Raw genomic sequence first — 16,671 nt, 5'->3', positions numbered from 1 at the left:
CGAACCCCGGATGAACCTTTGCGAGAATGGGGTGGGGGTAGCTGCCGGCGACGACGGAGAGACCGTTTGGGCAGAGTCTCCGCAGCAAGACCGTCAGAAATGAAGCTTTGAGTACAAGTGGCCCCATATATATAGGGTTGACCGACTGCCGGGATGTGGCCGCGCCGATCGAGACCTCTCGGATGGTCGACATGTGGCGGCATCTGGGCCCTCTTCCGGCCCGACGGTTCGGCGCACCCCTCCCAGATCGGGCCACGTCGCCTTCATTAATGTGAAGGACGCCGGCCCAACGACCTCCTGACGTGTGGCAGCAGGGCCGCGCCCCAGAATTAAATCGCCTACGGCGATTCGCGTCCCCGATGGGACACCTGACGGCAGCCCCCGCTCCCAAAGCCGGCACCGGATGGCGGTTTGCATTCCCCAAAAGGCGTCGGATATCCGATCATCTGACACCGGATCGTCCGACACCCGATCGTCTGACACTGGATCATCCGACATCCGATCGTCTGACACCGGATCGTCCGACACCCGATCGTCTAACACCTGATCACCTGACACCGGATTGTCTGACGTCAAGTCACCGAATGATAGGACACCTGACATCGATTTGTCAGGATCATCCGCTGGTGAGATCAGCAAATTTAAGGCAGGACGCAATAAAGAATCCACTCCTTTCGCCCAACGCCCCACCCGCGTGGAGACGCGAGCCAGTGTGACATCAGGCTTAGGAGTGGGGGGGCAACTGTTGGGATATACCGACCGACCCTACTGCCGACTCACCAGCGCCGACCCATCCTCGACACCGACTCTACTACGGGCCCGACCGACTTCGCCCGACCGACGGTGGGCAACACCGACAGTGACTACCGATCGTGCCCGACCGGAGTGGATCGGCCTAACGGGCCAACGTCGCCTCTGATCACCTGAGAGCCGATCCTCCGTGACCGACTTCCTATCGGGTGGGACACCACCGACTAACCATCGGTTTGGATACCTGACGTCCCACCTCTACAGGTCCTTCTAGACGCCGAATGAGCGGCATGGGCTGCAGTCCTATCAAGCAAACGTCGTACGAATGCCAGGAGGCATTTCCCTGCCAGAAAACCTGAGGCGCTGTCCTGCCAAGGACGCAAATTAATTCCTAGGACCTGTCAACTCATCAACGATGTGACAACCTCCGACGATTTGACAACTCTCCAGTTGTCTACATCACCAACGGCGAGGCCATACCACCTCCCGCTATAAATCGGGAAAGGCAACAGTGCTAAAGAGGTCCCTTCGAGAACTCCCAAGCTCTCCTTCCTCTCTCTCTCGTTGAGCTCCTTGTTTCCTTTTCGCTGTTGCCTAGTCTCCTATCTAACTTGACCGTCAGAGGGTCCCCGCCGGAGCCGCCTCCGATCAGTGTGGACTTTCTTTTGCAGGTACTCGTTCCCGACGACCAGGCGACGAGGGGATTGGCCGCAACAAGTTCTTAATTTATCATGATACAACTTATATAACTTCTTAATTTATCATGTTTTAATATTTATTTATTTTATTTACGATATCACAGCTTATTAGATTGTCCTGGGATCGACCTGCAGCCGAATGACTGACACACAACTTGGCAATTGAACCAAGATTCTCAGGGTCATAGATCTTTCCTTGTTCCATTGATTGCAATGCCATGTTATATTTTGGGACCTCTTTCACATGACGCCAATTCTAAATTATTTTTATTAAACAAAAAGAAATGTAATATGTCGATCAACATTTTATCAAGTTTGGAATTGTTAAAAAAGATTACCAGCAATGTAGGCACAAAAAAAAAAAAAAAAAGGCTTAGATCAAAATAAAATTTTGAGGGAATTATTGATGACTATTGACTCAAAGACTTCTCCAAAAGCAAAATGTGGACTTCAACAAAGAATATGAATATTCTGTAGTTTCTTTCCCTCTAAATTTAATCAAAGCAAGAATATCTCAACCAGTTATGTCTATTTTCTTAAACTCTTTTGTACCTTGAGACACTTCAAAAAGATAAAACCAACCACGTCCTTACGATTGGAGTGATGCACCGCCATATCTTGCACATGGTGCTTTGGATATAATTTCCTTTTAAAGATGGTAATTGTAACCAATTTATCGGATATCTAACCTCATCTGAATGGGCAGAATTTTATTGGACCCGTTTAAGTCCTGAAGTGGATATGAATTTTGAAAATATCTAAACAAATTTGGATCGGATGTGAATAATAATATGTCTAACCCGGAGTCCAATCCGACATAATTTTAATGTAAATCTTTTTCCTTCTTAGGTTATAATTAGTTTAGAATATTTAGAAGATGAATTTATTATTTAATCCACCCTATCTTATTGACCTAATCTGATTAATCCAGCACCATTTATGTTATCCAACCCAATCCGACACAATAGAAATCACTATAGGATTTTTAATTATAAGACCGATATAGATATCGGCTAACCCAAACCATACCCAATGCATTACTATTTCTATTTTTCCTCTCAATTAGGCCACTAGGTCTCGGGCCTCAGTTGCAACCAAAAAAAAAAAAAAAGGGCCGAGTCGCAACAGAGTTGAACCCAAAATTTTCATTCAGCCAGACTATGACCTAGCCGAAACCTAGCCTAGCTTGGCAAATGACAAGATGTGACAATAAATGAGGTCACAAGATTTCAGCTGGAGAATTCATCGTTCTCAACATTAGATATAAATATTAGAGATGCAACCAGATACAAAATTTGCCGCAAAATTTACGGTTGGAAACAAGCAACATTCTACCATGCTTTCCTCAACGCTCTCTGGTGCATTTACGCAAACAACTCCCTTGCTTTTGGTCTTCGAGCGAACTAGCTGTCATCCTTCCTTTCACCGAAAGTCGCGGTCTTTATTTACCAAAAACAAGTCCAAGACTTCCAACAGAACAAACTCTCTATCGTTACAATTTGGCGTCCATTTCCATCAAAGTAAAACCTCGCAATCTAAGTTGCCTTTCTCATGGAACCCACAGCCCGGAAGAACTCCTCCAATCCCCTGATCGACGACTCCACTCCCTCTGCCCACGCTCCCGTCATAACCTCCCTTATCTCCTCCGCCCTCCTCCGCATCTCCCTCCCCTTCTCGGTCTCACCCACCACCATCTTCACCACCCTCGCCACCTCCTCTCTCTCCACCCTCGCGCTCTCTATGTTCGTCCTTGCCACCTCCACGCACACCCCCACCTCCTCCACCAGCATCTTCGAATTATACAGCTGGTCTGCTATGAGGGGCCACCCGATTATCGGTACGCCCCGGCTCAGGCTCTCGAGCACCGAATTCCACCCGCAGTGGCTGAGAAAAGCACCTGTGGATGGGTGCGATAAGATCTCTAGTTGAGGTGCCCACCCACGCAGCAATATCCCTACCTTTCTTTCTCTCGCTCTCTCCTCGAAAGCCTCCGGCAGCCAGTCCGGGCTGAACTCGCTCTTTATGTCAAACCCGACAGGAGGTCTAATAGCCCAAATGAAAGGCCTCTCGCTTGCCTCCAGCCCCATCGCCAGCTCCATCATTTGGGACGCTGTGATGGTGTTCTGCGACCCAAATGAGACGTATAGAACCGATCCTGGTGGGTGCAGATCCAGCCAATCGATGACAAAATTCTTGTCAGCCGTCGAGGAAGAGGGAGAAGCTGGTGGACGAAGCAATGGGCCGATGGCCCGGATGGGAACTCCCATGATTCTCCTCAGCATCCGCAGGCCAGCGGTCTCGAACTCCTCCACCGTGTTTGCTAGCACGGCGTCGGTCTCGGAGCAAAGCGATATCTGGTGCTGAAGGAAGACGGACCACGAGTCGGCACCATCGGCAACGAGCCAGCGCTTTGTGAGCTGCGAGCGATGGATCCGGGTATCGGGGAATTCGGGCAGCGAGAACTCGTCGGAGGTGGTGAGGGTGTGCGGGAGGTGAGCCCAGAGAGAGAAGAAGACAGCCGTGCCATAGGCTCCACTGGTTATGAAGATGGAATGAAAGACCCCGTGCTTCTGCGCAACCTGCACCGTCCACGCCAAGAAATGATCGGCGATGATACAGAGAGAAGGACGACCTTCCTCTTGGATGATGTCGGCGATGAGCTGATCGAAGGCGGGCTGGAGGGCCTCGGAGGCTTGGAAGAGATTGATGAAGAGATCGAAGGGAATGTCGGCGAAGGACTCGGCGGTGGAGGGGAGGCCATAGGCGGATGGGGAGAAGGGGAGAGCTCGAAGGCGGATGGGGAAGGTTGGTGGGAGGGAGGAGCGGAGGTTTTGGACGTTGCGAGGGGTGCTGACGAGGGTGAGGGTGTAGGTGGGGTACCGGCGGTGGATGAGCTCGGCTAGGGCGAGGAAGGGTGTGAAATGGCCCTGCCCCAAATAGGGGAAGAGGACTATATGATGGGGCTTTTGGTCTTCCATCGACATGGCATACCGAGGTTTTGCCTGAAGGACGTTCGAGTTGGGTTATTTATTTACGAGAGCAGTCTCATGGCCGGTGGATTTGAATTATGCGACGCGCATCGGAAAGCAATCGACGGCGAGAGCTTTCATTTACGTTTGACTATGTTCCGGTCGCTCTCGTGAAAGATGGGAGCAATAATGGAGCCTGCGATTGCTTTACTTGGACATCAAGATCGTCCGGATATTCATTAAAAAATAATAATAATAAAAATACGGTGATTCTTTCATTTTGTTTTATTTATATTTAAATTTAAAAAAAATTAAATAGATCATAAAATTTTAAAAAAATAAAAAAATTTGATCACCTATTCTCATTAGATAACATTGTAACGTGAATACCATCTGAAAGATTAAATTTTATAAAATACTATAAATACTCTTCTCCTAAATTTTTTGATTTTGATATGAGCAGAACTCAGTGATCCAATTGAAATATCTGAGAATGAAAAAAATAAAAAAAATATATAATTAATAATAAAAAAAAATATATCTGAAAGAGATCGAAGGGGAAGGTTGACACTAGTGACAATATGGAGGAACGCGACGACAGAGACGGACGGGAGGTAATGACGAGGAGATCTGTGGGAAGAAAAGCATTTGAGGGAGATTGAAGGAGAAGACGATGTCAGTGATGATTGAGAGGAAGGTGATGGTGGAGATGGATGGAAGATGATAGTAAGAAGAGGATTCAGAAAGATGACAGTGGAGAACAATAGGAGGTGGCATGGACGTCTGCGAGGGCTTGGAAAGATGATGGTGGAGATCGATGGAAGGTGGCAGTGGAGGTGGCTATCCGTGAGAGCTTGGGAATGGTTGAAAAGGTTTGGAAAGATTCGAAGGAAAAAAAAAAAATTATCGAAAAAAATCTTATGGATTGAGAGTATTTTAGTCTTTTTTTTCTTTTCTATTTATGCTGTTAGGTTGGAGATAGACAGCTCGATCTCTTTACAATTTTTTTTTAAATTTTAAAATTTATTTAATTTTTTTTTTTTTTGAATTTAAGTGTAAATGGATCAAAAACGATGTCGTATAATTTTTTAAAAAAATTACCAACGTACTGAATATCCGGATCCAAGACTAAAAAAGGATTCGGACCAGGCCAACTTTTGATTGATTATAGATTAGGTCCAGCCAAACTTGGTCTCAAAATTAGAGCTCATATACTTTTTAGGTCAGGATAGAGTTATGTGGTTCAACCGAGCTTGAGCCTGGATTCAAGCTTGATGCGGGCCTGGTCCAAGGTCTAGCTTGGCAAGTGTACTTATGAGTGGTTGGACCACATTGGACCTATTGACGTAGGCTCAATGGAATGCTGGATTCACCTAATCGCATGTAAATATGGGTTTGTCATGCTCATTGAAGTCTTGAATACTTCCAATCCCTTAAACATTTTTGATCATTTAGGGTTCTAACATATTCCGATCTCCTAATATTTGTCTCCATAGCTCCATGCCTCCACTAGTCCTCCATCTTTGATGGCCAGTCATCAAATCTTCCCCTCTTCCTCTCTCTAAACACATGGCAGATCTTCCCCCTTATGACCTGTTGTTCTCCAACACTAAGAGTTGCCTTACATTGTCCTCCAGCATCCGACCGATGAGGCCCACCTTATAGACCTCCATTCCATTTGGATAGAGTGGCCTCTAATGCCACTCCATCCCCAGGTCAGGCTTCTGGTTCTCATTGTAGGGTGTAAAGATAAACATCAGCATCACTGCACTCGGCTGCACTAGAGTCGCCACCACCATTTGCTCCAAGAGCCACCAAGCCATATTCCAATTGTGCATTGCCACATTGTATATATTCGTCTTGATCTAGTCTAGATCACCAGCATTGCGCCATCTAGTCTCCATGATGGTCCACTGGACAACCGAATCCTATCTTCACCATCGTTGCCACCGTGGAGTCTAGCATCTAGTCCGGTACATCGGGGCAAGTGAGATAATTAGTTCTAAGATCAAGGTAGTTGGTGGTGGAATTACTTCAGAAGAGGTCGCAATCAAGGGAGATGCAGGAGGGACTGGATGCCTAGTGGAAGTAGGGGCTGATGTTCGATGTAGTCGGAGTGTTGCAGTGCCTCGATAGGTCTGCTGTGCTGAAAATTGAAAGACTAAACTTCAATCGAGTTCCGGCCAGCTTAATTTTTGGTCCAAATGGATCATTCCAGCCCGCCCAATCAGGTTCCGGTCAGGCTCAGGCTTGGTTAACGGATACAAGAATTACTTGATCAGTGCACCATAATATATACCAACGAGTAATATATTAACTGATCTCTACACTGACTGCATCATCAAGTGTGGTTGCTTACTGTATTATCACAATGTCGGATAGATGTCTCATGAACATTGAAAAACAATGTGCAATCAATTGAAGACTATGATGTTTAAAAACCGCAAGTACAAGGACTTCCTGTAAGGCCAACACGAACAAACATCCAACCTCATAGAATCCTCAGAAAAACTGAAAAAAAAAAAAAAAAAAAACTGATGCAAACATAAAACTGGCTGTGCATGAGTTCCTAATTCCATTATGCGGAACTACCTATCAAAACATGTCTGCCAGTCATCTTGGTTCAGTGGCAATGTTAAGAATGAAAGAGAAATTGAGGCAGGAGGAGGAAGTATATCTGAATGATGGTTGAATTTTTAACAAGATATGCACCATTTTAATCAACTAAAGTGTTAGATTTGATAACAGTACAATAAGACCTATAGACATGAATCAATAAACAAAATTTTCTGGAAGCAGGTGTACACTAAATTACATGATGAATCCCATATGCATTGATGCGAATGTATAGGAAAATTAGAGCCACTCATGCCTTCCCTCGCATTAATAATGGTTTTATTCATAACTTCAGATGTTAGACTAATCCTTTATATACTTAAAAGAAACTTCGAGTGACTCCATTAACACTAGGAGAGACGCTTGAAGTGACTCCATTAACACGCTTGCAGACTCGTTAGAAACAGCTAGAAATTTGAAATTCCTGAAGGACATGTGAAACATGATTAATATATTGCCCAAATTTTTCATATTTTGATTTTCCAAACATATTGACTATCAACAAGTATAGACCTACACATCTGAACAAATGTGAGAAAACTCAATAAACGCTTGTGAAGTGCTTGTGAAAAAATCAAATAGTCGGTTGACTGATTAGCTGTCAAAGAAATTTATGATAGATGATCAGTCAAATAGCAACTCAGAATACAACCAGTTTCTTTTCTGAAATTGATAAAGACACCAACTTAGCAAACTTTTTATCATGGAAAGTTATCACCTGTGCACTAGCTAGTAGAGAATACTCTTGTGATAATCAAATAATACCATACAGCGTTTTCTATTGCACAAACAGTTTTCTTGCATTGCCACAAGAGCACATTGGTGCAATTCATGGATTTATTGCCAACGATGTTAGGTTGGTTAATTAATAAGTCAGCAAGTCAACATTTAGACCTGAAGAGTGTTTCATGCATGCATTACAGGCACCTTGAAATTTTTTCCTTTCTTATAAATGTAACTCCAATATTAATGCAGAACTAATCTACTAGATATGGGTTACAAATCTTCTTGAGTGCAGGGGATGCATGAAGCGTTAATTTGCCATGTTAGGAACATCATGACATTTTTCATTGTTATATTAGAATTTTCGTGAGCTTTTCTTCCATTGGTTTTGGTTATAGACAAGCTAGATTCAAATAGAGTTTCTAGAGCAATTTATAACCCACATATATTGCGGTCCTATACCTTTCATCTACTCATAAATGCATCTCAGTGCAAAAGAGTTTCACCAGTCCCTTGGCTAGCAGCCCTTTGCTCTGCATATCAACTACCTTATCTCCTCTGCTCTCCTGATCATCTTTATCCCTATCTCTGTTTTCCCCATTTGCAGCATATTCAAATTATGTAGCTGATCCCCTCGAAAAGCCAACCTCGAACTGTTATGGAAGAAAATTCAAATACTCTTAACAAAACCGAGATCAAATGCAACCAAACAAAGATGCAACCAGAAAAACTAATGCCAAGTCTGCAATCTAGAAAACCAAGTGAAGTGACAAGGTCAAACTTCTTTTGTTTTGTTTTACTTTTCTTTTGGTTGTTGTTGTTGTTATTGGTGGGGCCCCTTTAGGCCCCCAGAAGGAGAAAACAACAGCTGAGAAAAGAAACTAAAATCTAGGGAAACCGATTGTTATAGCCCAAAACCCAAGCCTATTTAGCAAGACCCAAGCCCATTCAAAAAAAAAAAAAAAGATAGAGGAAAAATCGGGAAGAAGACTCCCGATAGGAGTCTTCTTCTCTAGCGAGATCCGGACGAATCGGGAGTCCTAGGACCTCTCGAAGTCCTAGGGCCCTCTATAAGAAGACCTCCCCTTTCCCTAGAAGCCGATCATCGGCCCTCTTCCCCTCTCTTTCTCCCTATTTTTCGATTTGGAGCCGCGGACACTCCTCTTGTTCTCGCCGTGATTGCTCGCCGATGAGGTCACCGGAGGCCGAGGTGAGTTTCCTTTCTCTTCCTCTCTTCCTTCCCCTTCCTCCCGTGCCTTTGTGCGCGGCTGCCGGCGACGGAAGTCGCCGATTCTTGGTCGAAAAAGAGACCCCTGTTTTGGCCTCTTTTCTTTGGATTTTCCGACGCTGGCGATCGCAATCAACCGCCGACCATGCCTCTCCGTGATCGGGGGAGTGACCCCCCTCTGCTGCCGGTCTCCGCCGTGGCGGCCGCGGCCTGAACGGCTCAACAAAGGAGGGGACTGCCGGTCCCCTGTTCGGCCTGGAAGGAGTCCGAGAGAAGAAGAAGAAAAAAAAAAGAGAAAAGGAAAGAAAAGAAAAGAAAAGGAAAGAAAAAGAAGAAAAAGAAGAAAAAAAGAGAAAAGAAAAGAAAAGAAAAGGAAAAGAAGAAAAAGAGAAAAAGAAAAGAAAAGAAAAGAAAAAAAAAAGAAAAAAAAAAGAAAAAAAGAGAAAAAAAAGAAAAGAAAAAAAAAATAATAATAAAATATATATATACATATATATATATATATAATAAATAAAAATGAGAGAGAGAGTTTCTCTCTCTTCTCTCTCTTCTTTCAGTCTGAACCCTTACTTTCTCTCTTTGGAATTGGACTTTCTCTCTCTACTTTTTCTCTCTAAAATTTTCTCTCTCTAGATTGTTTCTCTCTCTTGATAGATTTCTCTCTCCAAAGTTATTCTTCGAGGATTAGCATAGTGAAAAGCTTCATTCTGATGATTTGATCGAGTGTAGGGAAGAGCCTGATTTTAAGTGAGGTTTTGATTTGAGATTTGTTTAGTTTTAATTTTGAATTAAAATTTATGTAAAAATATAATTTTGGATAATAGGCACTGAAGAATCTCCTAGAAGTTAGTCGATCTATTCATTCAGTGCTCCGTGAAAGGTAAGTAATGAACCATCTTCTCGAGATATTTCATATTTATTCTGAAAATAAATAATTATTCTCTGAAATTATGTATGATTTATGAAATTATGTTCTGAAAGAAAAGTGCTTTTGAAATATTATGGTACGTCGATTATGCACACGTTCAGTGAGAAATTATGATATATTATGATACAAAGTATTTTGATACAGATCGAATTTATGTTCTCAGCCTAACTATGTTTCAGTGGGCCCCGCCAATGGGGATTATACGTTGGTACTCAGTGGACCCTGCTAGTGGGGGTTGTGCGCTAGTGTTTGTGGACCCTGCCAGTGGGAGTTGTGCGCTGGTATTCTGTGGACCCCGCCAATGGGGGTTAAACGTTGGTATAGTCGAGGCTGTTGAGTTACGAGTATTTTGAATCGAATCGGATTTATGATTATATTATATGTGAATATTTGAAAATATTGGATTTGTATTAAATTAGCATGAAATATATTTTTATGTTTATTTGTAATATTGTTCTTAAAAATTATATAATATCTGAAATATCTAGTTGAGATATTTGTTACTTACTGGGCTATCTAGCTCATTACCTTTCTTTCTATTTTTCAGATTCAGATAATTAACTTTGAGCGTGGGAAGAAATATTGGGACAGAGCTTTTAGAGGCGAGATTTAGCATTGTCAACTTCATTGAACTTAGATCTATTATTTTATTTTTAGTAAAATTTTATTGAGCGTAAGATATTTATTTTAATTACTTGAATTAAAGTTGAATAATAATTATTTGAATTTATTCCGCTGTGATACATTGATATCGTGATGAGATGCTTTGCATGCTTATGGAGAGAGTTCTTCATAAGTATGCGGTGGTTGCCGCGACCTCCTGTTCGCGATCTCGGACCGGGGGCGTGACACTAATCCCGGCTATGCCAGCCAACTCCAGCATTCGGATCACGGGGGGCAGCTAAGAAACAGAGGAGAAAACGGCAGCCACAGGGGATGAGGCAAGGTCATCCACAGGTTGATTTGCCTCCAGGAAGGTGTGCAAAGCAGAGAAGTGGCCCAAGGTAGAAGCTCAAAGAAGAATATCAGCCAGAAACGGGTTTAACGGAGGGAGAGCACTGGACCTTCTGAAGGAGGAGAGATTGTTGTTGATCCAGTTAATCACCGTTAGAGAGTCCCTTTCGATCCATATACAAGCGAACCCCAACTGGTAAACAGGCACCACTAACGCCCTCCAAGCTGCATGAAGCTCAGCCTCAGGAACAGGGGAAGCAGGGGAGCTGCTTGTAGCCGTATGTCGAAGAATGCCGTGGTGATCTCTTATGATAAAACCCAGGCCAGCTCTTCCGTATCTAACAAATGGGGTGAGATGAATGAGGTCCTAGACCGAGCTGAAACACCAAGGAGATAGGTGATTAGTCTTCAGATTGTCCCAAATGTACACAACATGGTGGCACTTAAACAGACAGTGTTTGATGTCCTCTGCATCGCTATGGCACAAATCACGGGTGGGATCCTGAAAATGGGTGAGACCGCGATCCAGAAGCGTAGTTTGCAAGGAGGATGACCCCAACATACCTTCTATCAAAATAGCTGAACTCGAGGCGCCACCCTCAATTTCCAAATCCAATTAAAGTTAAAAAAAGGTGGTTGGTCGATGAGCTTGGAGTATATGGCTGTATACCTCGAAAGTATGAATCTTTGGAGCTGCACTGCTATGCCACATCAGAATCTCGACAAAGGTTTGGCCCGAATTTCGGCGCTAAGATCCTGAGAGAACGACTCATCCAATGACCCATCATTCCAGAAGGTTCCATCATTGTTCATTATAAAAAAAGGGGCCACATTCCAATCCTCTTGGATTGCCGAAGAGTTGAAGGTGATAGCACATTGAAGCAGGGGAATTTCAGACAGCCAGGGGTCATGGAGAAGATTTACATTGCGGCCATTACCAATCTGCCGTCGGAAGCCATGTTTGACTAATTTAGAAAAAGTTATGATGAAGCGGGATAGAGGAGAGGACCCTCTTCAGGGAGTGTAATCCAGCCGGCCATTAAAATTGTGCTTGGGTATCACCAACTTCGCCCACAAAGAGCTTTTATTCATCATTAAGGTCATAGCTGCTTTTCTCCTTCTTTTTCTTTTTTTTTTTTTTTTTTTGATAAAGACATTGTCTTAAATTTTTTTTTCTAAAGCAGTCGTAGCTGCTTTGCCCATTAAAATTGGATAAATTTTTATAATTGAGTCGATCATAAAAAAAATTATGATCGAGCATGCTTCAGCAACGTCCATAAAAAATAAGTAGCCGCGCATGCATAATATCAAGAAAAAAAGAATGGATAAATCCTAGAGATATTTAAATAATTTAGATAAATATCACATAACCGTCTCTTTTTTTATGGATATTTCAATATATACACGTAGCAGACAATGACGGTCCGACCATAATTCTTTCCATGATCGATCCGATTATAAAAATTATATCAATTAAAGCTTGCTTGCGAATTTTGAGAGAATGCAGACCCAGCCCAACACTACATTGGGCATATGGATGTTCGCCCAAGCGACCAGATGCCACTTCTTTTGCCCCAATTCATGACCCCAGAAAAATGCTCTCACTACAACAGAATAGGATATTAGTGATGTAAAAAATTCTCACTAATACTAAATTTTTGTCGGTAATAGTTATTAGCGATGAAATTATCGTTACTGATATTTCATCGTAAATAATGATGCCGTTGATAATTTTTTACGATAGAAAAAAAATTTTATCGTCAATAATCGATATTACTGATCAAAAATTTTTGTCGTTAAATTTTTTTTTTTTCGAAAACTATTCGTGATGAAAAATTTTCATCCTAAAAAAAATAATTTATGACAAATTATTACATCGCTAATAAAAAATAATTTAAAAAATTATTTACGATGAAATACTTTCATCACTATTAATTTAATTAAATTTTTTTATAGAATTTAAATTTATAAAAAAAATATTAGCGACGTAAATATTTCGTTGCAAATACGACAATTGCCGACGAAAATTTTCATCGTAGGTAATTATTTGCGATGAAAATATTTTCATCACTAATAATTTAATATAAAATTTTAATATTTTTAAATTTATTAAAAAAATTATTTACAACCAATTGTTTTCATTTTTAATGGATTTTTGGGCGATCAAAATTTCATCGAAAATAATTCTGTTGTTAAAAATTTACACATAATTTTTTTAAAATAATTTATGAATATATATTTTTAATTTATATTTATAATATTTTTTATTTATAATCTATAAAATTAAAATAAAAAATTTATATAATAAACTCATAAATAAATTTTATCACTTTATTATATTAAATTAAAATTACAAGAGGTCTGAAATAAAAATAAAAAGCAACATAAACCGACCGTCAAGTGTCGGCATCTGCAAAAGGAGAACGGGCTAGGAAAGGAGAGCACTCGGAAGAGCTCGGATTGGCTTGCTGCTACCTTATCATGAGCTGTATCATCCGCTCCATCTACTTCATTTGCTCCATCATCTGGGTCTGGAGCAGTTGGTACTCGTCGATGCGTACAGCCAACTCATTTACTCGCTACTCAACCGGCTATCGATCCTCAGTAGCCTGCCTCTGCATCTTCATCAGTCGAGCATCACAGGTAGCATGGATGTCAGTCCTGGATGAGTGTGAGGATGAGGGAGCACTGATCTTATGCCCTAAACCCCTAATATAACAAGATCTCGTACCAAAAATCTGATCGCAGATCTCATCATCTATGGGTGCGATTGAGCCCTCAAGAGTAATGTTGGGATCTGATACCTATCATACGATTCTGAAAATTAAAGTTATAGCTATTTTAATTTTGTACTGAAAATCAAATTGCGAATGAAAAAATAATTGAAAAAATTTATAAAAAGTTTCTGATTCCCCGTCGTCCACTCTCCTGATCGTCGTTGGTGGGTCCGTTGGTAGATATCGATCCTATCAAGAAGCTCGCTACTCTCTGCATCTCTCTATAATTTGAAAATAATTAATTAAAATTTTTTAAATAGTTAGAAAGTTAAAATATGTCAATTAAAAATTACTTACCATCTGCTCCATATGACGAGTAAACGACTTCGAACTCCCACAATGCGACACGATCTGTCTCGTCCGATTCACGATGTTCTAGGCACATCATTTCTGTACAGTTAGCAGTCAAATTAATAGGTAACAAACTGAATTTAAGAATAAATGATTCAATCATTAAATTCTAAAAAAAAAGAAGTTTGGATGTATAATCTGATATGTTGGATCCTCTAATGCCGGCATACGAGAGCCCAATCATCTATAGTGATGCTGTCATACGGCTGTTGCCGCGTTGCCTCTACCCCATGGTTCTGCATGATATGGTACCAGTGCTGATGAATGCAGTGGTGATACTCCTTGAAACACAAGCATAAATAAGCATCCATAGCTCGCTGCACGTGATCCTTCTCAAAATCAACAATATCAAATATACCCTGCCAATAACAAATATTAAAAAAATATCATACTAACTAAATAGTCACAGTATAATTTATTTTACCTGTAACTAGATGTAGAAAACTTCTTTCTGAGCTTGTATAACATGCGCCAATCGAAAAGCATCCGAGGGGCATAGCTACGGCATATGATGCTCAGCTCGGTCTGCCACGACTCACACCATCTCTTAATGGGCCTGGTATAGCCGGATGGTATCTCAATACGAAAATATTGTCTCAGGTGCTCGCATCTCTAATCCTCTAGAACGAGGTTCTTCGATGAACCTCGCCCTCGCCTCACCACTGGTGGAGACTGGTCTGAAACAACAATAAATAAATTATTAGTATGATAGCTATTCAAATAAAAAAATTAAATTTTATTATATAAAAAATATAATAATACCATTCAGATCCACCTCACTCAGATCTGCCTCACTGGGATCTGTTAGTACAGGACCTTTTAACGACTCTGCTGGTGCAGCAGTGGAAATGGGAGAAGACACCTCAACCTCAAAGGTAGGCTGCGAACGTGAATGTCGTCGTCTGCCTCCTGGTGTCATACCTGTAATTCTTGATATATAAATAAATATAATATTAAATAATAATAGTAAAAAATAAATTATATTCTAATGAATAGAATTATATCGTATACCATTATTGTAAGAGAAGATTCAACAAAGAATATAGATCTACTCATCAATATTCATATCTTTCTCAATGTGTAGGTCCTCCTCTAAATCACAATAATCTACTAATGTATTATTTTCTATCTCATCATCATTTATGAACTGATCGTCACCCTCTGACTCATTAAAATTAAATATAAAATTAGCTTCAACGTCATTGGGTGGTAGATCAGCTCTATTCAAAAGAGCTGTTACAAGTTCTTCATTAACCAGAAGCTCAGCTAATATGTATTCTTCCTCTTGAAAAACTTACTCTTCATGTAAATCTGAATTTTCATCCATTTCTAGTCCGGTTGATATGTCATATACACTTCTAGATGTTATTCTTTGTACGACATACCAATTACCTCGATACTTTAGATCCTTCAAATATTACTTGTTTCGCTTGAGTTGTTAATATATACGGCTCATTCTGGTACCATATTTGTGCAAAGTTTACACTGATAAAGTATGGATCGATATGAATATCGATCTTTTTATTGTTAATATCCCACCATTCACACTGAAACAAGAATATAGAATTACTGGATCCATACTTCAGTTCTATGATATCTATCAGTACATCATAATATTCAATCTTTTCTTCTCCTTCATATCCTATCATAGCAATCTCACTATTCTAGGTCTGTCGTTGCATCTCAAGCTCTTTTGTGTGAAATCTCATTCATTCAATGATACAGGATGCATAGTGGTTAATCCTTCGATCGAAGTTACATGCTAAATCGTACAACTCATTGGTCGCACTGTCTTCATTATTGAAATACTTATATTTCATCTACACCATAATATAAAAAATTACGTTGGTTCAAATAATTTTTTTATAATTATTAAAAATAACGTATTACTAGTGCAACTTACAAGGTCTCCAAACTATTTTACAAATTTTTTTCTATGTTGATCATCAGCATCCGTATTATTCTCTCTGGATAGTATACTCTTGTGCTTACTGCAATAAGTCATGATTTATAATTAATAATTTTGCTGTAAAATAGTAATTTTGAAAAAAATTTAAAATTACCATTTTATCCCTGTACTGAATTTTCACTATACTATGAATGTGCATTTGTCAGACCTAGGTCCAAGTTTATCTGTAACTAACCATTTGACATAGGTCGGGCACCCCCAAACCCTAAGGTGTGAAAGTGCTGGCTTACGCCATATCTCATATGGAGTCTTAATTACAGACTTATGTGGAACCCTGTTTAACAGATAACAGGCCGATTCGAGTGCATATCTCCAAAAGGATATCAGCAAGCTGGCAAAATCCATCATGGATCGGACCATATCTAACAGAGTCTGATTTTTTCTTTCAGACACACCATTATGCTGTGGTGTTCCTAGAGGAGTCCATTGGGAGAGAATCTCATTTTCTCCTAGATATGTGAGAAACTCATCAGAAAGATATTTTTCTCCTCGATCAGACTGAAGAGTTTTAATACTCTTCCGAGTTTATTTTTTTACTTCACTTCAAAATCGTTTGAACATTTCAAATGAATCCGACTTATGTTTCATCAGATAGACATATTCATATCTGGATAGATCATCCATGAAAATGATGAAGTAGAAATATCCACCTCTAGCACTTGTGCTCATAGGCCCACATACATCAGTATGTACTAGGCCCAAGAGCCC

General features: G+C 40.7%; 1 protein-coding gene across 1 annotated transcript; it reads right to left on the bottom strand.

The window, feature by feature from the left end:
• Window positions 1-2,682: 2,682 nt before the first annotated feature.
• Window positions 2,683-4,612, bottom strand: LOC105037207 (UDP-glycosyltransferase 92A1-like). The gene has a single exon (XM_019847771.3). The coding sequence runs from the start codon at window positions 4,430-4,432 to the stop codon at window positions 2,984-2,986; it is 1,449 nt and encodes a 482-aa protein (XP_019703330.3). The 5' UTR covers window positions 4,433-4,612; the 3' UTR covers window positions 2,683-2,983.
• Between the last annotated feature and the right edge of the window lie 12,059 nt (window positions 4,613-16,671).

The sequence above is a fragment of the Elaeis guineensis genome, chromosome 4 (genome assembly GCF_000442705.2).
Source record: "Elaeis guineensis isolate ETL-2024a chromosome 4, EG11, whole genome shotgun sequence".
Classification (NCBI taxonomy): domain Eukaryota; kingdom Viridiplantae; phylum Streptophyta; class Magnoliopsida; order Arecales; family Arecaceae; genus Elaeis; species Elaeis guineensis.
Note: the sequence above shows the minus strand (reverse complement) of the source record. Positions and strands in the feature narration are given on the sequence as shown.